The 23,155-nt window shown below is 37.9% G+C and overlaps 1 protein-coding gene across 1 annotated transcript in view; it reads left to right on the forward strand.

The window, feature by feature from the left end:
- Positions 1-23,155, forward strand: part of LRMP (lymphoid-restricted membrane protein) — a 40,144-nt gene that overhangs the window by 14,318 nt on the left and 2,671 nt on the right. Inside the window, exons 6-16 of the mRNA XM_008583646.1 lie at positions 750-820; positions 3,786-3,843; positions 5,196-5,259; positions 5,355-5,382; positions 5,787-5,927; positions 10,559-10,693; positions 17,944-18,091; positions 19,060-19,103; positions 21,444-21,506; positions 21,622-21,671; positions 21,977-22,078. Of these exons, the coding sequence (XP_008581868.1) occupies positions 750-820; positions 3,786-3,843; positions 5,196-5,259; positions 5,355-5,382; positions 5,787-5,927; positions 10,559-10,693; positions 17,944-18,091; positions 19,060-19,103; positions 21,444-21,506; positions 21,622-21,671; positions 21,977-22,078 (904 nt within the window). The remainder of the gene's footprint in view (positions 1-749; positions 821-3,785; positions 3,844-5,195; positions 5,260-5,354; positions 5,383-5,786; positions 5,928-10,558; positions 10,694-17,943; positions 18,092-19,059; positions 19,104-21,443; positions 21,507-21,621; positions 21,672-21,976; positions 22,079-23,155) is intronic.

The following is a 23,155-nucleotide window of genomic DNA, read 5'->3' on the forward strand; positions in this document are numbered from 1 at the left end:
AAAGACAAAAAGGAAAAAAAAAAAAAAGAAAGCATGTTTTAGAAGGATATCAAATTTGATCAGCTTTGCATATATATATTTTTTTAATAAAACCTGTTTGTCAAGCTATAAAAAAGCTACTTAGCTACTCATTGTTCATACTTCTTTCATCCAGTTTCTGTTATTATGCCAGTAATGTGTTTGATTTAAAAAGAGCATCACGGCCAGCCCCGTGGGTCACTCGGGAGAGTGCGGCACTTGTAGCACTGAGGCCACAGGTTCGGATCCTATATAGGGATGGCCGGTGCACCCACTGGCTGAGCGTGGTGCAGACAACACCGTGCTGAGGGTTGTGATCCCCTCACCCATCAAAGTAAATTAAATAAATAAATAAGTAAGTAAGTAAGTAAATAAGTAAATAAATAAATAAATAAGTAAAAGTAAGTAAGTAAATAAATAAATAAAAGCATCAGCTTACAAAAAGAGTAAAACAAAAACATACACAAAACCCTACCATTTGAAGGCCATTTGTGCAGATGTTCATTTCCATTAAGAAATTTTATATGGCTTAGATTCCTTGTGGGCCTTGGTTGCTCCGTCCCTGATTCTGAGTCAGTGTGCACATATCCATTTCTGTAGTATACAAGTCATATCACATGTTAAAGCCTTTGTCACTTATTGTTCTGCCCATATTGCCACACTCACTATTTCTTCCTCTTTTACTTGTTACTGTTCCCCCAGCTGTTCAGTATGTTTGCTTTTTATCATAGGCACAAGTCCAGATCATGAGAATATTGCATGCCAGAGCTCTATGAGTAAGGATAAAATCATATTAAGTCTGGTAAGTAAATATTTGCCCGTTAACAATAAAAGTAATGCTATATTGCAATGATAGAACTGTCCCTTTAAGTTCAAGTTCACAAAGTACTCTTTAAAGTGTTATCTCATCCTTTCAAAATATTCTGAGGTTAGGAGAAATTATTTATATCAATGTGTTATAGACAAAGAAGTGGAGGCCAAAGTATCCTTGTGACTTGTTAAACAGAGTTAGAGCTAGGACCTCTCAGCTCCACCTTGATTTTTCATTCACTCATGCATTCATTCATTCATTCACTCACTTATTCATTTCTTCATCAGAGGTCTATTGGAAACAAACTAAATCTGTCTCAAGAGAGGACTGCTTAAGTAAATGAATGCATTAATAAATAAAGTTGGATAAAACAATTGATATCCATTTTAAAGATATGTTTTAATCAGGTAAAGAAACATAATTTTTCAATGATCAGAGTGTGATTAGCAATGTAAAAGAAAAATGCTTGGGATGGAAGTCCAGAAAAAGGGTCATGGAGGAGGTAGCATGTGATATTGAATGTTATACAGTTTCATGGCAAAGCTCTATAAAGCAGTATAAGGATAGCCATTTCAATGTTCATAGAAAAGAGTTAACTTTCTCTTTTTAATGAGAAGACTCTCATTGCCACTTGTACAAATTAATAATTATCAAAGACTGACTACAGACCATGGCTCCAATTCCATGATTCTTCAGAGGTCTTGCTTATATATTAGTTTGTGTGTGTGTGTTATTGTTTCTTTCCTCTCAACGCATAAGCATTGTTCTAGTTAGACCCATTTAGTTGTAAGAAACAGAGACTGATGCAAGCTAACTCAAATTAAGAGAAGATTATGGCACGGATACATTTGGGACAATAAGGTAGACAAAAAATTTTACAGCATATACAACACAGATAAAAAATTTAACCAGGCTAAAAGCGGTAGAAAGTTTGAATATGTGTTTTGGAATGACTCTTTGACTGTGATGTGAAGTGTGAATGAGGTGTTAGTGTTGGCTAGCACATGTGCTGGAAGTGGTTGCCCCTTTTAAAAATGGACAGAGGGGGCCGGCCCTGTGGCTCACTCGGGTGAGTGCAGCGCTGGGAGCGCTGCGGCCGCGGGTTCGGATCCTATATAGGGATGGCCGATGCGCTCACTGGCTGAGCATGGTGCGGGCAACACCAAGCCAAGGGTTACGATCCCCTTACAGGTCACAAAAAAAAAAAAATGGACAGAGGAAAACTCGAGTCCTTTAATCTTTCATAGTTGAATATTCTAAGAAAAAAATTCCTTATCTCAAAAAAAAAGATAGACATAAAGACTTAAAAATAATGGATTAGAACGGTGTAATAATGGAGGTGGTGGGACAAGATGCTATTGTGATAATTCAGGCAAAGAGATTAGGGTAGTATGAATTTGGTGAGGACAGAGGAAAAGAGATTAAGTTGATATATATTTTGGGGGTAGAATTCAGAGTGGATAGTAACATGTCAGGGATGTGGGAAGAGGTAGACAGCCAGGTTTATGGTTTGACCTATAGAATGAATAGAATAACATGAGAGTAGGGAGGGAGGAAGACTATAATTTGTGGAGCAAAATAAGATCTTTTTGAGACCTATCGAGTTTCAGGTTGATGTGGGATATCAGTAGTCTGCAAAGAGATTTTTATATATAGCTACATACCCATATTCATTAACTCGCCCATGCAATTTTTAGGGGCAGACACACATTTGTGAGTTATGACATACCCATATTCATTAACTCGCCCATGCAATTTTTAGGGGCAGACACATATTTGTGAGTTATGAGCAAAAAACCAAGTGTGTGAATGACACTTCCCAAGGATTGAGGAAGGGAGCACTGGGGATAATGGGATCTTGATGAACAGTATCTAATAGAGAAGGGGCTATTGTCGTGATGGGGGAGGGGGAGGGGAGCCATCGAGAGAGGGAAACCAAGGAAGACAAACCTTCAGGAAGGAGAGATTTATAGATCGGTTAAGATGCTACAGTGAGGTCAAGTGAGATAAAGACTGAAAATTATTTGTTGGATTTGGCAATAGGGAGTTCACTGATAACTGGTGAGAACAGTTTCCTTGGGTGTTGGGTGCAGGAATAGTTAGTTGATCAGGAAAGAGCGATGAAGACCTGGAAACAGCAGTCATGGGCAACTCTTCCAATTGTCTAAACGTCATGTGATGTGGTATCAATGTATCACATGGCTCTTGTATCACATGTATCACATGTCGTCTTAGGCTCTTTTTTTTTTTTTTAACAGAAAATGTCTTTAGTTTTCTAAATTTCTCTATTAATTTGAGAATGTTGAACAATTATTACCATAAAAGTGATTGCATGTCTGAAGTTTTCCCATCAGATTTCCCCAGGGAGTACAGTACAGCTGTGTTATTATGGTGACCTTTGTTATAAAATACATTGGCAAGACAGTTGGTCAGTGACCTTAAAACATTTTCATATGGATTAAAAGCCTAACATAATATAATGTTAGCAGCTATCTTTGCCACAATTTCCCCAAAAAACCCATATAGAAAGTGACACATGGTAGCCCTAGACCACCACCACCACCGTACATCTTCATCCACCCTCTCATACCTCTCCGTCAAGCATGTTCCTTGTCTGCAGAGACTTTCCATGCCACTCAAGCCATGGTGCCTCTCTCCTTCCTAATCAGAGCGTTGTTTACCTATATCTCATTTATTTGGCAATTAATTCTAGTTTGCCTTGTGCTACCTTGTGTGATGTGTGAAGCTTTTCATATATTTATGTACTTTTTGCCTCAACTAGATTGGAAGCCCCCTGGCACAGTACTGTTTTCTTCTTAATTCCTAGTACACTTCCTTGAATACTACAGGGTGTTTTTGACCGAGTAGGGTTAGGAGAGGACAGGAAGTTGGGAAATGATTGGTTATAAAGGATTTCCACTCTATGTGCAGCAATAAAATCTCTTTATGATTTTAGGAAAACAAAGGGGAATCAGAAACAATAGAAGAGCATAGAAAAGAATGTACTGCAGGAGGTAAGCAATTTTCTTTCTCAACCCTCATGTAAACTTTTGTTCCCTGCTGAAACTTTCGTGGGTGAAATCTTTCTAAGTAAAGATATGCCACCTATAGTTTCATGTTTCTAGATGCAATCAGCCTAGAGGACCAATTCTTGATTCCATTCCTGGAGCTGAGAGCCAAGTCAATGCTGGTAGTAAATTCTAAGCTCTATTTTCAGTATCTATCTAAAAGTGAATAAGCCAGTCTTCACAGAATAAGAGCTAATATGCTTCCCTCCTCAACCTGTCTCCATTAGGATAGAATAGTGCATAGAGTTTAGGCTTTAGGGTCACACAGACTCTAGACTGGGTCAATCTCTGACTAGCTATGTGATTTTAGAAAGTTATTTAACCTCGAGTCTCAGTTTCCTCCTCTGTAAAATGGAAACAGGTTTAAAAAATTATACTTTATTGAGAATATCTATATGCTCAGTCAGTGCTAGGCTAAATTCTTAAGGTGCATAGTTTTATTTAGTTCTCCAGGTACTATGTGAGGTCGATAAACTATAAATCAGTTTCCTAGCCTGTAAAATGTAGGTAAGAACAGTATCTACCACAGAAGGTTTGCTGTGTGTGTTGAATAAATTAATATGTATAAAGCATTTAGAACTAAGTATCTGGCACAGAAGTTCTCATAAAAGTTAACTACTGTATACAAATCATATCATCCTTATTTTGTAGATGGCTTAACAAAGATGTGACTTTTTCAAGGTCACGTAACTGTAAGAGTCAGAGCTTGGATTTAAGCCAATTTTTTTTTCAACTCTAAAACCAGTGCTCTTAGTGACATATATTGTGCCTTACAAAGTTGATATGAAGAAAATGAAAATATGTGTAGAGAGCTTTGTTCTGGAACTGTAAATAAATAAATATAGGAAATCTGTGATAAATAGTTGATGCCATGCTATTATTGCTGTTATTATCAATATTACTATTATTACGACTACTGCTGCTGTTATAACCATTACTCTTGCTGCTGCTGCTGTTAAAGGCTTGAGCCACAGAAGAACCAGGGTACCAGAAGAAGGTGTGCATTTAACCAGGAGATTGAGGAAAATAAACATTCAAATGCAAAAGGAACAAATTGGGCTGTCCTAGGTTTCAAAGACTATTCACATGCTAAGGTGTGAGCCCATGATGTTAATGTCATTGTGATCTCAATAGCTACCATAACATTTTATCATTTAAGCAAACACATTTTAGCCAGCTGTCCTCTCAGGTATATTCAAATGAAATGCCTTTATTCAGTGGAAATAGGACATTTGATCAAATGTGCTTTTAGATGTTAAGCTTTTTTAACCAAATAATATTGTATTGTCTTTTAACAGACACTGTGGTTTCCCCTCCTCTAGCAACCACTATGAAATCAGTTAACTTTGCACAAAGTGACAAGTAAGTGCTTCTTCACATAGCATGTTTATTTATGTTAACATGTTTTATTTTTCTGTTGGATTCTGTTTGAACAAGTTATTTGTGTTATCTTACAGCACTTCTGCTAATGAGAAGGAAGTGGAGGTGAGTTTAAAGAAAATGATTTTTTTCTTTAAAACAAAAACAAAAACTACAACAAAAATCAACCTACCTGCTCCAGTTGCTTCATGCTTTGCGCAAGCTCTCCTACATTTGGTGTCTGTCGGGCTAGGTGGTGCCAAAGTGCTGGTAAAGCTCATTTTTAAAACAAAAACAAAAACTACAACAAAAATCAACCTACCTGCTCCAGTTGCTTCATGCTTTGCACAAGCTCTCCTACATTTGGTGTCTGTCGGGCTAGGTGGTGCCAAAGTGCTGGTAAAGCTCATGCATGTTGGCATTAGGTTGCTGGGAGGAGAACAAAATGCCTTGGTATAACCCAGTATTAAACTAAAATATTTGACCACATCCAATTTTCTCTTCTCACTCTCACATTATTTTGACAACAGGCAGAATTTCTCAGATTATCTTTGGGATTTAAGTGTGACTGGTTTACCTTGGAGAAAAGAGTGAAGCTTGAAGAGAGGTCCCGGGACTTGGCAGAAGAAAATTTGAAGGAGGAGATCACTAACTGTTTAAAGCTATTAGAGGTGAGAATCAGAACATTTGGGGACTGTACATACACTTGTTCATGTTTTTAATGATGTGTTCATAATTACATACGAGTTTACTTGTATGACTAAAACTAACACCAGGTACCAAGCCTGCCTGACCCAAATGTAAATGAATAGAAAGTAAGAATTCAGGATCAGGCTGGAATAAAAGTTTCCCAAATAGGAGAATCTTTTAACACAGGTTGTATGAGTCATCTACTTTCTCTGTGGATTTTCAAATAGAGTTCAGGAGGAAGAATAATCATGCAGAAAGCTGAGCAAGAGGAGATAATACCAATTTTAAGCTTCGTACAAGAGAATCAAGTCTATTTCGATTTATGATTAACTAAAGAAAGAGAGTGGTGACTGATTTCAGTCTTGTCGGATGCTGGACAAGCCTACTTTAAGGTGCCAAGAAAAGAAAGAGTTCACAGAAGTGTAACAACTATGATTATCCTTCCATCTTGTGAAGTTACTATAAATTTAGAGATGGGTTGGAAAATTAAGAGGCTTAATTTTGGATGAAGAAAATTAAAATTGGGAAACTATGTTCTGTTATTTTTTGTCTGATGATAAAAATATACAACATGAAATTTACTGTCTTAACCACTTTTAAGTGCACAATTCAGTAGTGTGAGTATATGTACGTTGTTGCAAAACAGATCTCCAGGACTTTTTCATCTTTCAAAGCTGAAACTCTATACCTAACTCCCACTTTCCTCCTCACCTCAGCCCCTGGTAACTGCCACTCTACTCTGTTTCTGTGAATTTGACCACTTTAGATACCTCATATAAGTGGAATCATACAGTATTTGTCTTTTTGTAACTGGCTTATTTCACTTAGCATGATGTCTTTAAGACTTATCCATATTATAGCATGTGACAGAATTTCCTTCCTTTTTAAATTTTGAGGCTGAATAATATTCTGTTGCATGAGTGCACCACATTTTGCTTATCTATTCATCTATCAATGGGCACTTGGGTTGCTTCCACCTCTTGGAAATTGTGAACAGTGCTGATATGAACAGGGATGTACAAATATCTCTGAGAGACCCTGCTTTCAACTCTTTTGTACCCAGAAGTGGAATTGCTGGATGATATGGTAACTCTGTTTTTAATTTTTTAAGAAACCACCATACTGTTTTCCGTAGCAGGTGCACCATTTTTATATTGCCAGAACCAGTGCACAGAGGTTCCAATTTCTCCAAATCCTCACCAACACTAGTCATTTTCTGTTTGCTTGTTTTTGTAGTAGCTATCCTAATGGGTATGAGGTGGTATCTGATTGTGATTGTGATTTGCATTTCTCTGATAGTGTGATGTTAGGCATCTTTTCATATGCTTGTTGGCCATTTGTATATCATCTATGGAAAATGTCTGTTTAAGACTTTTGTCCAGGTTTTGAGCTATTTGAATTTTTTTGCTGACTTGCTGTATTTTTTTATTTTACTATTATTATTTTTTTAACCACAGTCCTGTTCTCCCCTTTGTAGGAGTTTTTTAAAAATGTATTTTGGATATTAACCCCTTATCAGTTATATGATTTGCAAAGATTTCCTCCCTTCTGTAGGTTGCTTTTTCACTCTGGATTGGGTCTTTTGATGCACAATAGCTTTTAAGTTTGATGTAGTCTCATTTGTCTGTTTTAAATCTTGTTGCCTGTGCTTTTGGTATTATACCCATGAAATCATTGCCAACTCCAATGCAATGAAGATTTTCCCCTATATTTTCTTCTAGAAGTTTTCTAGTTTGGGGTCTTACATTTAGTTCTTTAATCCATTTTGAGTTAACTTTTGAATATGGTGTAAGACAAGAATCCAACTTCATTCATTTCCATGTGGTTACCCAGTTTTCTCAATACCATTTGTTGAAGAAACTGTCCTTTTCCCACTGTGCTTTCTTGGCATCCTTGTCAAAGATCATCTGACCATATACATGAGGGTTTATTTCTGGGCTTTCTAGTCTATTCCATTAGGCTTTATGTCTGTTTTTATGCCAGTACCATACTGTTTTAATTACTATAGCTTTATAATATGTTTTTAAATCAGGAAGTGTGAGGCCTCTAACTTTGTTCTTTTCCAAAATTATTTTGGCTATTCAGAGCCCTTGAGATTCCAAATTTTAAGATGAAATTTTCTATTCCTGAAAAGAATGTTGAGATTTTGGTAGACATTGCCTTGACTCTGGCAATTGCTTTGGATAGTATAGACATCTTAACAAAATTAGGTCTACCAATCCATGCACACAGGATGTCTTTCCATTTATTTGTGTCTTTTGTTTCTTTCAGCAATGATTTGTAGTTTCTAGTGTACAAGTCTTTCACCTTCTTGGTTAGGTTTACTCTTATTTTATTCTTCTTTATGCTATTGTAAATGGAATTGTTTTCTTAATTTTACTTTTGGAAATTGTTAGTGTATAGGAACAGCTGACTTGGGCTGTTAATTTTGTATCCTATAATTTTGCTGTATTCATTTATTTTAACAGGGTAAATTTGGGTGAAATTTTAGTGTTTACTACATATAAGTCATGTCATCTGTGAACAAGGATAATTTTACTTCTTCCTTTCTGATTTGGTTCCTTTTATTTATTTTTTTGCCTAATTGTTCTTGCTAGTACTTCCACTACTGTGTTGAATAGTAGTGGAGAGAGTGAGCATCCTTACCTTGTTCCTGATCTTAGAGAAAAAGCTTCAGTCTTTCAACATTGTGTATGGTGTTCACTGTGGATTTTTCATAAATCACTTTTATCTTGTCGAGGTAATTGTCTTCTATTCCTAGTTTTTTTTAGTGTGTCTTTCTTTATTATTATTATTATTATTATTATTATTACGAGGTAATTGTCTTCTATTCCTAGTTTTTTTTAGTGTGTCTTTCTTTATTATTATTATTATTATAAAAAGATGTTGAATCTTGTCGAATGCTTTTTCAGCATCAATTGAGATGATGTGGCTTTTGTCCTCCTTTTGTAAATGTGGTGTATTACATTGATTTTTATGTTGAACCATTTTCTGTATTCCAGGAATAAATCCTACTCGGTCATGGCATATAATCCTTTTAATGTGCTGTTGAATTCAGTTTGCAAGTATTTTGTTGAGGGTTTTTGCATTAGTATTCATCAGGGATACTGTTTTGTAGTTTTCTATTCTTGCAATGTCTTTGTCTGGCTTTGATATTAAGGTAATGCAGGTCTTATAGAATGAGCTTGGAAGTGTTCTCTCTTTTCAATTTTTTGGAAGAGTTTTAGGAGGCTTGGCATTAATTCTTCTTTAAAGGTTTGGTAGAATTCCCCAGTGAAGCCATTTAGTCCTGGGCTTTTCTTTGTTGGGAGGTTTTTGATTACTGATTCAGTCTCCTTACCACTTTTAGGTCCATTCACATTCTCTATTTTTTCATGACTCGGTCTTAGTTAACCATATTCTGTTTTGCTAACGACTAACATCTACACTTCCCAAGTGGGTGTGGCTAAACTACTGTAGGAAACTGCATGTCTGACAATAGCTGTTTTAGTTGGTTAGCAACTCTCTGGCCATGACTTATACATATCTGTCTGTATCTTAGTTAACCATATTCTGTTTTGCTAACGACTAACATCTACACTTCCCAAGTGGGTGTGGTTAAACTACTGTAGGAAACTGCATGTCTGACAATAGCTGTTTTAATTGGTTAGCAACTCTCTGGCCATGACTTATACATATCTGTCTGTATCAAAAGTGGCTGTCATTTATTGAGCACCTACTGTGTGACAAGCAATTGGTATCTCTTACTTCTATCACAGTATTGCTGGAAAGGAGATGTAATTCTCTTCATCTGATAGAAGAGGAAACAACAAATCAGAACGGTTGACATTTTAACATTTCTAGAATTATGATGCAATTTACAGTTAATGGTGCCTAATGGTTTTATTGGCAGCACTTTGATATTTAAAGTAATGATATCACTTACAATTCATGGTGTTTTAGATTTTGGCAAGTCTTAAAATTTGCTCACAGTCACACAACTAATGAGCAATGGCTTGTTTGCTTCCAAATCTGCTGTTCTCTTAATTTGGTCTCTAACCTAGTGAGAAGGACTGTCCTTCATCAGGAAGGACATCATCTTGGATAAAGGGTGCAGGTTTGAGAGGAATACTCATAAGGCAATGAAGGCATACTCACCTAGCCAGCACAATCACACCTGATCATCAGTGGAACAGCAGGTATAATAGTCAGTCATTTCTGATTCCAGTATGTTTTGCTACTTTTCTCAAAATTCCACCTTATACTCTTCATATGATACATTTCAACTCATTTATAAGCACGGTCTGTTTACCATTACAAATTAGTTGTAGACCCTTCTGTTAACTGTAGAAGAAAGATGTGAATGCATGTGAGGAAGTGACAAATTTGGGAAGTAAAAAAGGATCAAGAAGAGACATAAAGGGTTTTGTAAACACCTGCATATATCTACCTGTTAGCCAACAAAGCTGTTCATATTTCAATGTTATTCATTATTGGTCTTTGCTGCTTCTTTTTACCCTCTACCAGGATCCTTGAGCTTGGAATATAATCCAGATTTGTGACTTAGTCAGTGTTAGAATCAGTTGCTGAATGCTTGTGTTGGATGTTTTTTAATACTTTGTTCTCTATGCAGTCCTTAACACCTCTGTGTGAAGACGACAGCCAGGCCCAGGAAATCATTAAGAAGCTGGAGAAGAGCATAACGTTTCTGAGCCAGTGCACAGTGCGAGTGGCCAGTAGGGCTGAGATGCTGGGAGCCATTACTCAGGTAACCTGTCTCCATTTCTCTAGTTACAGTGAAATTACTAAAAGGATTGATTTTCCCTGAGATTATGGATTGCATTTCTAGAAAGAAGTTTTAGAAAAATACTTCTTTGTTATATAAGACATACAGTACATGTTTAATATAGAAAAAATTGAATATACAAATGCAAATGTAGAGAAAAAGCTCTAATGTTAGCCAGTGACAATCATAAAAAATTTGTGATATATTCTTCTAGATACTCCATACAGTGCTATAATCTGGTTTTTTTCTTTAAACGTATAGCATAGATAATTTATATAGCATGTGATATAAATATATAAATGGTGACACACGTATCACCATTTTATGGTGTTCTCTGGGTTGAATAGATATAAACTATTTAACCAATTGCTTATATTTGATCATTTCATGATATTCTTAATATTTTGCTGTTATAAACAATGCTACAGTAAATATCCTTGTACAAGCATCTTTGTGCACTTGAAGTAGCATTTCAAAATTTCTTAGTGGGCAAATCTGAGGAGACTTGAATTTTTTTTGAGCTATCCTTAAACATAATTGTTAAAATGTATTTTCTCTAAAAGAAGATATTGTGGTGGTAATTTTAGTTTGATCATATATTATACACTTTTAATATCCCAGTTCCTTTTTAACCCCTCTCTGGAGAACTAGAGAATATTTTTCTTTATTTTTCTAAAAATAAAGAAACTGTGCCTTGTGCTCAACCTGGTGCACATAGTTTTAAAAAGAAGCCTTATTATCCATCTCCCATACTCTAGAGCAACAACTTTCAACTCTTTTAGCTCATTTGTTTTGTATTTGTATTTAATATATCCATATTTCTAAGTAACATGCTTAAGCTGCCGTTTAGTGGTTCATTTTCAGTTTTAGGTGTTATCTGTTGCTTTCCCACTATGAAGGTGAATATTTAGTTCTGTTTCCAGTATCTGCCCCCTCACAACTTCTCAGTGTCTCTCACCCTCTTGTCGTTTTCTCTTCTTTCCTGACCAAGCTGAAATTCCAAGGTCAAACACAGTATTCACTACGTTGTATGAACCCTCAACACTTCTCCATTTCTTGCTTGGTTTTACTCGCTTGGCAAATCCAGGGCCCTGCACAATCCACTTCTTCACCTGCTGGTGCCTGCAGGACTGGGAAGCATCACACGCTTATGCTGACCGTGCTCATCACATTCATCATCGCAAACCTCAAGTGGCTCTTCGGGGCTTCCCATTGTGTTCACCCTCCATTAGATGTCAATTTCACACCTTCCTCCTCAAACCACCATCACGTCCCCTGCATCTTCTCTGTCAAATAATGACTTTGCTTCCTGTCTCACTGAGAAAACTGAGACAATCAGAAGGGATCTGCCACAAGCCCTGAACCTGCTAGCATCTGAACCCTTACACGCCACCTTCCTTCTGTTTGTTACTAAAGACGAGTTGTCTCTCACGCTGTCTAAGCCCAGCCACCCACCTGTATACAAGATCCCATCTGCTCTAACTCAGAGTCATGGGCCCCAATTCTACAGCTTTCCCCCATCTTCAGTTTTTCACACTCTATTAAGTCATTCCCATCAGCACACAAATACGTTGTTTTTAAGATGGGAAAAATAACACAAAATGAACACAAAAAAATCTTTGGCCCTTTCTTCTCTGGCTACCACCCTGTTTCTCTGCTCCCATTTATAGCAGATCTCCTCCACAGAATGGTTCTCAGTCTGTCCAATCTCCCCCCTCCCAGTCTCCCTTAAGCCTACTGCAGTCAGCCTTTTGCCTCCACAAAGCTGATTTTGCCAAAGTCACCAGTGACCTCCACGTTACCAAATTCAGTTCCTCAGTTCTCATCTTCCTCAACCCATCTGCTACTTTTGGCATGGCTGAGCTCTTCCTCTTCCTGTAAACACTCTCCCCACTTGGCTTCCGGGCACCACATTCCCCAGGCTTTTCCCTCTATGTCATGGGCTGCTCCTTTGCGGGTTCCACCCCTTCTCCCAGGACTCCACTCTTGTACATCTGACGTCCATCTGTACCCAACCCCCATATGATCCAGTGCCAAATTCATAGGTTTAGCCTAAACCTCTCCCTTGAGTTCCAGACATGAATATACTACTGCTGACCTGACATTTCCACTTGGATATTTGATAAGCAACTCAGATTTAATATATTCCAAAGTAAATTGCTTGTGGTATCTTCAAAACCTGCCCACCCATGATCTCCTTTCCTCAGCCAAGGGCAACTCTATCCTTCCAGTTGCTCAGGCCAAAACTCCTTGGAGGTTTCTCAACACCTTTCTCTCTCACCCCACATCTAATCCTACAGAAAATTCTCTACCATCATAATATGTCTAGAATTCACTTATTTGCCTCTCCATCACTACCATCTTGATCACTCCTTCCAGTTGCTCAGGCCAAAACTCCTTGGAGGTTTCTCAACACCTTTCTCTCTCACCCCGCATCTAATCCTACAGAAAATTCTCTACCATCATAATATGTCTAGAATTCAAACACTTATTTGCCTCTCCACCACTACCATCTTGATCAAAGCCACTATTTTATTTCTCCAAGATTAATACAATAACTTCCTAAGTGGTCTCCTGGCTTTCATTCAATATTCCTCCTCCCAACATAATCTATTCTTAATAAAGCAGCCAGAGTAAAGCTTTTTAAACTTAAAAACTTAAGCCAGATCATGGAGCCAGGGACTGGACTCCTGCCTACAACCACTCACACCTCCAGCACCGTGGGGCTTGCCTGGGGGCCAGATCCCCTCCCACAAATAGGCACCACGCCAGCCCCTGCCCACCCAGGGATCTCAGGCATGGAGAAGTGGAGTGACCCCCTCTCTCACAACCAGGCATACTGCCAGCACCTCTGGGCCCTGCCCAGGGACCTGAGGCATGGAGCCAGAGACTGGACCCCCCCCTCCAACCAGGCACACCATGTCAGTGATTTGGGGCCTGCCTGGGAACCTGAGACTTGGAGCTGGTTGCCAGACCTCCCTCCCACAGCCAGGTACACTGTGGCAGCACCTTGGGGCCTGCCCAGGGTCCCGAGGCATGGATCCAGGGACTGGACACTCCTCACAGCTAGGCACAGTGCCAGCACAAAGAGCTATGTCAAAAACATCACCTTCATGTGGGTGGCCCACCACAGTCACCACAACAACCATAGCTGCCACGAAAGAGGCTAGATGCCACAACCACCATGCAGATGGTCTGCCAACCACTGGAGTGCATTGACACAAGGAGAGTCACCAGCAGAGGTAAAGAAAAGAAGAGGATGTCTCTGTCTACAAAGCCCATTCCAGAGTAACAGAAGAAGCATCTACTCTACGATAATATTGGGGGACTGATCACACCTTTCAGCATTGGACAGGTCATCCAGGCAACAAATCAATAGAGTAACTATTATTCTTTCAGAGGGTGAGAAGAAATCTAGGGTGATTGGGGGGGGAGGAGGAGGGGATAGGGAGAGATTGGACCAGGGGCATAAAGAATAATTACGATTTGTAACAATATGTAAGTTAGTAATATTGATTTGATCAACATATCTCAATGTTGAATCCCCAAAATTTGTATAATCAATTTTGATTCATTAAAAATCTGGGGAGGAGAAACTAAAAAAAAAAAATAATTAAGCCAGATCATGTTACTTTTTGGTCAAAGTCCTCCAGGGGCTCCTCATTTTACTCAGAGTAAAAACCAGTGTCTTACAGTGGCTTAAAAGGATCTGCAGGATCGCCCTGCCCTCTCAGTTCTTGGTCTTTATCTCCTGTGACTACCTCTCTGAATGATTGTACTACAACCACACTGGTCTCGTTGCTGTTCATTAGACAGGCTAGGTGCACTGTCACCTCAGGCCCTAGTGCTAACTGCTCCCTCTGCCTAGAATACTCTTCCTCCAGGTATCTACATGTCTTAATCCTACCTCCTTCAAGTCTTGTTCAAATGTCAGCTTCATAGAAGAGTCTACTCCGACTTCCATGACATTCTGTGCAAAAATTTCTTTCCCTCTCCACTCCAGAGCGTCTCAACCCTTTTCCTGTCTTTTGTTTTTCATAGCAGTAATCACCTTCTAACATACTACGTATTGTACTGACATCTTGTGTATTGTCTGTCTCCTCCCACTGGACTATAAGCTCCATGAAGCCAACAGTACTTGTATGGCTCATGGCTGTATCTCCCATGTCTAAACATGCATAATGCATAGTAGGTGGTCAATACATATGTGCTAAATGAGTGAGCACATGACACCAAAAGAAGCAACACAAGAATAGATGAATTAGACTTCACCAAAAGTAAAAACTTTTGTGCATCAAAAGATGTTATCAAAGTGAAAAGACAGTTTTAAAATGGGAAAAAAATACTTGCAAATCATGTATCTGATAAGGGGCCAGTATCCAGAATATATAGTGAATTCTTACAACTTAGCAACAGAAAGACAAACAATCCAATTAAAAAATGGGCAAAAGATTTGAATAGGCATTTCTTCAAAGAATATATACAAATGACCCAATAACCATGTGAAATGATGCTTAACATTTTTAATCATTAGGTAAATGCAAATCAAAACCACAATGAGATACTACTCTATACCCACTAGGAAGGCTATAATAAAAAAAGGAAAGGAAAAAAAATAAAATAACTAATGTTGGTGAGTTTATGGAGAAATTGCAAACATTGTACCTTGTTAGGGGAAATATAAAATGGTTGAGCTTCTGTGGAAAACAATTTGGCAGTGCCTCGAAAGTTAAATATAGAATTATCATATGACAGAGCAATTCTACTCCTAGGTATATACCCAAAAGAATTGAAAACAGATACTCAAGAAAATACTTGTACATAAATATTCATAGCACTGCGAGCATTCCAAATATCCATCAATGGATAAGTGGGTAAACAAACTGTTGTATATGCATAAGTGCGATATTATTTAGCCATTAAAAAGAATAAAGTTTTAGAAGAGTTTGGGAATGACTTAGAAGTCAGTAGAAAACTAACTATACAACAATCATAGCAAAGAAAAATGATTAACTCTAGGAAGAGCATTCTAGGTCTCTCAGTACATTTAATAAACTCATCAGGTGTGCTATAAATTTCTTCTTCTTTGTGATGTCGCTTCCAGAGATTTTTGACCTGTTCCAATCTGGACTGCTTGTTCTTTAGGCTTGTCACAAAAGTCTAGAGAACTCTTAAATGATGATTCCTTTCACTTCTCTCTTGAGTTGAATCCCATTTGCAGGATCTCTTGTCTCCCTCTTGCTGGTATATTTTTTCATTTTGGTGGGAGGTAAACTTTTTGAGATTTTGTGTTACTGACAATGTCTTTATTCTTAATTTATAGTCTGACTGGGTGAAGGATTCTAGGTTAGGGATTGTTTCCTTTGGGATTTTCCGTGCATCACTTAATTTTCTTCTTAGGTCTGGTGTTGCTATCAAAGTCTGATGCCATGTCGACTCTTTTTTATAGACTCTTCTAACTACTTTGAAGCTTTTAAGATATCCTCTCTTACCTACTTCTTTTCCTTGGTATTGGTTTATTTTTATCCACTGTTTTAGGTCCTGAGTGGGCATTTTCAAACTGGCAAGTTATGTTTATGAGTTTTGGAAGTTTTGTTTTTTTTTTTTTTTTTTTTTTTTTTTTTTGTTGTTGTTGTTGTTGTTTTCGTGACCGGCCACTGGATCGCAACCCTCAGCGTCGCTCCTGCCCCTCGCTCAGCCAGTGAGCGGCCGGTCTGTATGTGGGATCCGAACCCTTGGCGGGAGCGCCACCGCGCTTCCCAAGCGGCGCACTATAGCAGTGCGCCACCGGGCCGGCCCTGAAGTTTTCTTGAATAAATTCATTTTCTTCATTTTGTAGAATTTTGTTTGTTTGTTTTTGTTTTACTTTCTTCTTGACTTTTTATTCTTTGAATGTCAGATCTCCTGAACTGATCTTGTCTCATCAGCTTTCTAATCTCTTTTCTAACTTCTAGTCTTTTTGCTCTAGTTTCAGAGAAATTTCCTCAACATTATCTTGAGTCTCTTCTATTGATTTATTTTTGTCATATTTTCAAATTTTAGATGTTTATTTTTTAATGCTCTATATCTTTTAAATAATACTTTTTTCTTATTTCATGGATGCAATAATTATTCTTAACTCTCTGAAGATATTGATAGTTTCCTTGAAGTTTTAGTTTTTCTACAGACTGTTATTTCCAGGTTGCTTTTTTCTGTGGTTTGGTTTCTTCCTTTCATGCTAGAGGCTTTCCTCTGACATCTGATGATCTACCATAGAGCTGACTGGTAGTTCTGTGTATACTGAGTGAGCAAAGTTCTCATTGACTCTGAGCTTCACACAAGCAAGGATGTTCCACTGGGTGCCCTAATGTCAGTAGGACTTTCGTCCTTGAGTGTTAGATTCCCGTGACAAACATCATCCAACTGCCTGCCTTGAGAATACAAATGCTGGCTGCCAGCATTTGGGAGCTGGAAGGAGGAATATGGCTGAGAGATCTCAATATGTATACAGATTTTTGCTTAAATTTGTTTTCAGAATAATACATTCACTCATCACCTGTCTATTATTTACCAATCCATGGAACCTCTATTTATTCCTCTCTAGATATTCAGCCTTATATAGTCTTTCACCAAAATGGTGGAGCGGAATTTGCTCTGCTGGCCAGAGTAAGGGAGGGATCTGTGAGTCTAATTACTTTTTACACAGACTTTCAGCTATTTCCTCTGTTCACATACCCACCCTCAGTCTCAATTCCAGAGGTGCCACTAATTTTTAAGACGTCGAAGTTTTCTGTGGTGCAACCCAGGTTGCTTCTAAACTTTTGTTCCTGCCTTTTTTAGGTTTCACCTTTTCCAAATCTTAGTGATTTACCACAAATCTTTCTACTACCCAGCTTTCAAAATCGTGCTGCTATTATTGCCTCTTCGGTTCTGTTTGTCCTTGTCAAATCACGTCTTTTTAAAAAAAATACCTTTATTGTCATTTTATTGAGATTTAGGGATGGAGTGAAGGTAAACACGTGTTTAATCGCCATCTTTTAACTTAACCAGCTTTCAAAATCGTGCTGCTATTATTGCCTCTTCGGTTCTGTTTGTCCTTGTCAAATCATGTCTTTTTAAAAAAAATACCTTTATTGTCATTTTATTGAGATTTAGGGATGGAGTGAAGGTAAACACGTGTTTAATCGCCATCTTTTAACTTAAGTATTAAAAATAGTATTTCCAATGTAAATTTTCTCCTTTTGTTCTGCTAGGAAAGCCGAGTCAGTAAAGCGGTTGAAGTAATGATTCAGCATGTAGAAAACTTGAAGAGAATGTACGCCAAAGAGCATGCTGAGTTAGAAGAACTGAAACAGGTTCTTTTGCAGAATGAAAGGTCTTTTAACCCTCTTGAAGATGAAGGTAATAAAAGTTTGATACTAGTATTAGGTATGTTTTTCTAACATTCTCCTCTTCCATGCACTCTCTTACTAAGTCTTATGATGTCTTTAGTATAAGACCCTTAGATTAAGGTTATATTAGAAAAACAACTCATTTCTGTTATTTAGCCAAAAGTAAGGTGTCAGAAAATAGGTTGGGAAACATGACACCAAAAATTTGTTAAATCAATTTAGATTACTGCTGAGAGAATAAACTGTATTTAGTCCAACTCGTTAAGTTGACTGTAGTGTTCCCCTATTTAGAATATGTTAGAATTGGCTCTTTCTCCACACATAACGTAAGGCACAACAATTTAAATGAACCATTCTCATCAACAGTGGTTTTGGATTCCTAAAGAAGGAATGACCCTGGCACAGCAAACTGCCTGATGGTTTGGAAAATACTGACACATATGAGGCTATGGAAAATATCTTAACACATGGTTTCTATAAATCTTACATTAAGTTTTATTTTAAATAAACAGTCTGGACTTTTCTGAACAGAATTCTTATTTTAGTGATCTATTCCCTCTTCTAGAGTAACCATATTTGATACTCTTCTGGACTCTACTTTTGGATTCCTTTCTTCAGACATTCATTTAGTGCCCACTATGTCCTAAGTAGGCATTAGACATTGTAGACATTCACAGAGGATGTATTCCATTGGTTAAGATGGTAATTTTATGAATCACCAAATAAATGATAAACAGATATATTGGTCAGTAGTCCCTAGAGTCTTAAATAAATCCTTTCTGACATTTAGTTTGTTAAAAATTAAGACCATAGGGTTGATGGGTTAGCTTAGTGGTTAGAGCACAGCCTTGTAACACCAAGGCCACAGGTTCAGAGCCCCATATTGGCCTGCTGCTGCGGAAAGAAAAAAAAAGACCATTGCTTTAACATAGATTGATGTGTAACTTCTAAAATGTCCAAATGTGTTTTTCCTTTCAGATGACTGCCAAATTAAAAAACGTTCAGCTTCTCTAAACTCCAAGGTAATTACTAATTCACTTAACAAATGTCTATTAAATGCTTATAAACAAGATGATTTAAAAATATTATTTGAAGCTACATGCCTTTAAATCTAAGTTACAAAACATTGGTTTTAATTCCTATATATGTGTGTATGTACATGTGTGTGTATTTGTTTATATAGTATGCTTTTGTACTTCCTGCTATATTTGTATGTCAGTTAAGTTTGCCTGGCAGCATGAAGAAAGCCAGTGTACAGTAGTTTCTCTCTCTCATATAAAAACAAAGCTGGAACTAGGCAGAATCACAGTGGCAGAGCAGCTTCACAAAATCCTTAGAGATCATTCCCTCCCTTCTTTCTGGTTCGCTACCCTCAGCCCTTGGCTTCCACCTCGTAGTCTGAGATGGCTACGTCAGATCCAGGCACCAAGTCCTCGTCATTACATCGTCACATTCCAAGAAAAAGGAAGAAGCAAAGACAGGTGTTCTCTCTCCCTGTAAAGACACTTTCTATAAGTCCAATATAACATTTTCCTTTACTTTTTTTTTTTCCTTTTTGTCTTTTTTCGTGACCGGCAACGGGATCGCAACCCTCGGTGTCATGCCCGCACTGCGCTCAACCAGTGAGCGGGAAGCGGTCCCTATATGGGATCCAAACCCTCGGTGGGAACGCCACCGCACTCCCAAGCGCCGCACTCTACCGAGTGCGCCACTGGGCCAGCCCTCCTTTACTTTTTTTTTAATTAAAAAATTTTTTTATTGTATCATAATCGATTGTACATGTTTTTCGGGTTCAATGTTGATGTATGTCAATGAAATCAATATTATTAGCATACACATCATTACAAATTGTACTTACTCTTTATGCCCCTTGTCCAATCTCCCCAACCCCCTCCCCTCTGATAACCCTACATTTCTTCTCTGCTTCTGAAAGAGTAATGGTTCCTCTGTTGATTTGTTGCCTAGATGATCTGTGCTGAGAGGTATGTTCAGGTCCACACTGTTATCGTAGAGCAGATGCTTTTTCTGTCACTCTGGAATGGGCTTTGTGGAGAGAGACGTCCTCTTCTTTTCTTTGGTCTCCCTTAGTGACTCTCCTTGTATCAATGCACTCGGGTGGCTGGCAGACCATCTGCACGGTGGTTGTGGCATCTAGCCACTTTTGTGGCAGTCGTGGCTATTGTGGTGGCTGTGGTTACATGGAACTGGTGCTTTTGGAGTGCTCCTTGCCTGGTTGTGGGAGGAGGGATTGGTCCGCAGCTCGATCTGTTTTACATTCTAAGATGTTGCAGAGCAGTTGGGTCGGAGGGGGAGAGGGGAAGGGGGAAGGAGGGGCGTGGTTGAGGCCCACGACACCCCCTCATTCCTGCAGGGGAGACCAGGGGGCTTCCAGTGGTAGCTTGGTTGTCACTGAACTGAATGCAGATGTCAGGGGGACATGGCTGAGACCCTCAGTCCCCCACCATCCTGGTTTGGGGGCTTGGGATGCTTCTTGTGGTGGCTCAGTGGTCATCGCTGGGCTGGTTGTGGGTGTCAGGGGACAGGGCTGAGGCCTCCGGTCCTTCCCCCTCCCTGGCTTGGGGGTCCAGGGGGCTTGTGGTCCTTATAGATTTTACAGGTGTTCTTTGGTAAAGTGAGATTTTTAGTGTTAATATCAAACTTTGTCTCTGCTCTGTGGGTATTTTGTTTTTTCTTTCAGTTCTGTGTTAGATTATTTGCTGTTCCCACTACTTAACTCTGCACTGGAACTAATTTGTTGTCCTTTGCTTACTTCTAAACTGGGGGAACTTCCTGTGGGGACCAGCACTTGAGCTCTGTGGTTGAGCTAAATTGCTGCTCTGCTGCTGATTCCCTGGAGAAGGCTTTTTGAAAAGCTATAAATATAGGTGCATATTTATCTTCTCTTGAGTTGGTGAAAATCTAAGCATGAAGGAAAATTAGACTTGGCTGGATTGACCATGAAAAGTTTTCTGCCAGAAATATAAACAAAATTAATATGGAAAAAGGTCATAAATGTGAATAGGTGGTTCTCAGAGCAGAGATATACATGGTTATTTGACACAGAAAAAAAAAAGTTCAATGTTACCAGAGTCAAACCCAATAAAGACAAACCCAAATAAGAAACCTTATATTCCTTGTTTGATTGGCATAAATTATAATAACCCAATGTTGGAGAAAGTGGAATATAAATCAAATATTTCTGGAAGGCAATTTGGCCAAAACAAGATCCTTCTAAGTATGTCTGATGTTTAACTCAGAAGCGGTCAAGTGTATGGATGTGTATGTACAAGGATATTCCTCAGTGTTGCACACCAGGATAAATTATTGGGAATTTTCTAATGTACATTTCCCTCTTTGGGTAGCCATCTTCTCTTCGAAGAGTGACCATTGCCTCTTTACCCAGAAATATTGGAAATGTAGGAATGGTAAGCAACTTTCTAAGTATTCTTCATCAAAAGTAAATTCATTTTCATATGACAAAAAATAAGAATTTGCTTCACTAAATTCTTATTTTATTATTTAACATCTCAACTTTTAAAGGTTGCTGGGATGGAAAATAATGACCGATTCAATAGGAGGTCAAGCAGTTGGTAAGTGTAATTTTATCTTGCTCTTTGGGAACCTTACTACTTTATAATTGGGCTAAAGTAAATGAGTGGTTGAAATAAGTGGCACTTTAACATTTGATTTGTACAGAATATAAGCAGAATAAATAACTACAAAAATTGGTATGTGGTCATAGTTTTTTAAATTATGAAATAGGAGTTATGTGAATGTGCCTCGAAAAAACTTAATTAGAACATATAATTTTTATTGATTTAAACAGTAGGATATAAACTGATAATGGCTACAGATGTATTTGATTTGACAAGTGGCTATAATCGTCTTTATTTAGGCGTATTTTGGGGTCAAAGCAGAGTGAACACCGTCCCTCATTACATCGATTTATTACCACCTATTCTTGGGCAGATGCTGAAGAGGAAAAATGTGAACTGAAGTAGGTGACGCTTGGTGTGTTTATTAACCTGACATGAACCTGGGGCATAAACAACGGGGGTCACTTTTATTCCATAGAGATGAGATCAATGCCGCATCATTCATTGTGAAAGAGTTTTATAAACTATTAAGCACTATACGAATGTCATTTGTAGATATAGTCACTCTTGTAGCTCTCAGAAAGGCAAGGTTTGAGATCTTAAGTTAGAAAAGACACTGGAGTTTGCCAGATTTGTGAAGACAACTTTTCTTCCTGTCCAGGTATCTGGCCATCAGTGGAGAAGGTCAATAAAGAGCCATAGAAGTGAAATGTCCATCTACTTAGATTTTTAAAAATACATGATCTATATATGTAACATATCATAACATATAATATAAAGGCATATGTAACATGCACATACATCTATTTTCCATTTATATAAATAAAGAGTAGGGAATACGTAAAACTATATCACTCTCTCTAGTAAATTAGGAGAATAAATGTCCATCTACTTAGATTTTTAAAAATACATGATCTATATATGTAACATATCATAACATATATATAATATAAAGGCACATGTAACATGCACATACACCTATTTTCCATTTATATAAATAAAGAGTAGGGAATACGTAAAACTATATCACTCTCTCTAGTAAATTAGGAGAATAAATTGAAATATACTTCTATAGTGAAGAGGGGAGGACAAGAAGGAGGGACATGAAGAAATGCTGCCTCTAAGCCCTTGGGTGACACTAGACAAATTGCTTAACCTTACTTGGTTTCAGTTTCCACATCTGTTAATTTAAGAGATCTTAATGAAATGATTTTACGTTCACTGAGTGCCTATTATGTGATAGACGCTGCTCACCCTAAGATATATAAAGATGAACAAGACATAGTGCCTATCCTCAGAGAGTCCTTTTTCTTTTTTAAATCCTGGGAGCCTATTGAATGTGTTGCAAACTCTTTTCAGATTTAGAGTTTACATAACGGATTTTTTTTGAGGTGGGTGGGAAAAAAATCAAGAACTTCCTTCAAAAGATTAGAATAAATTTTTTCCTTTTTGTTCATATGGTATGATTTCTACTGAGA

The sequence above is a fragment of the Galeopterus variegatus genome, unplaced genomic scaffold (assembly GCF_000696425.1).
Source record: "Galeopterus variegatus unplaced genomic scaffold, G_variegatus-3.0.2 Scaffold2989, whole genome shotgun sequence".
Lineage (NCBI taxonomy): Eukaryota > Metazoa > Chordata > Mammalia > Dermoptera > Cynocephalidae > Galeopterus > Galeopterus variegatus.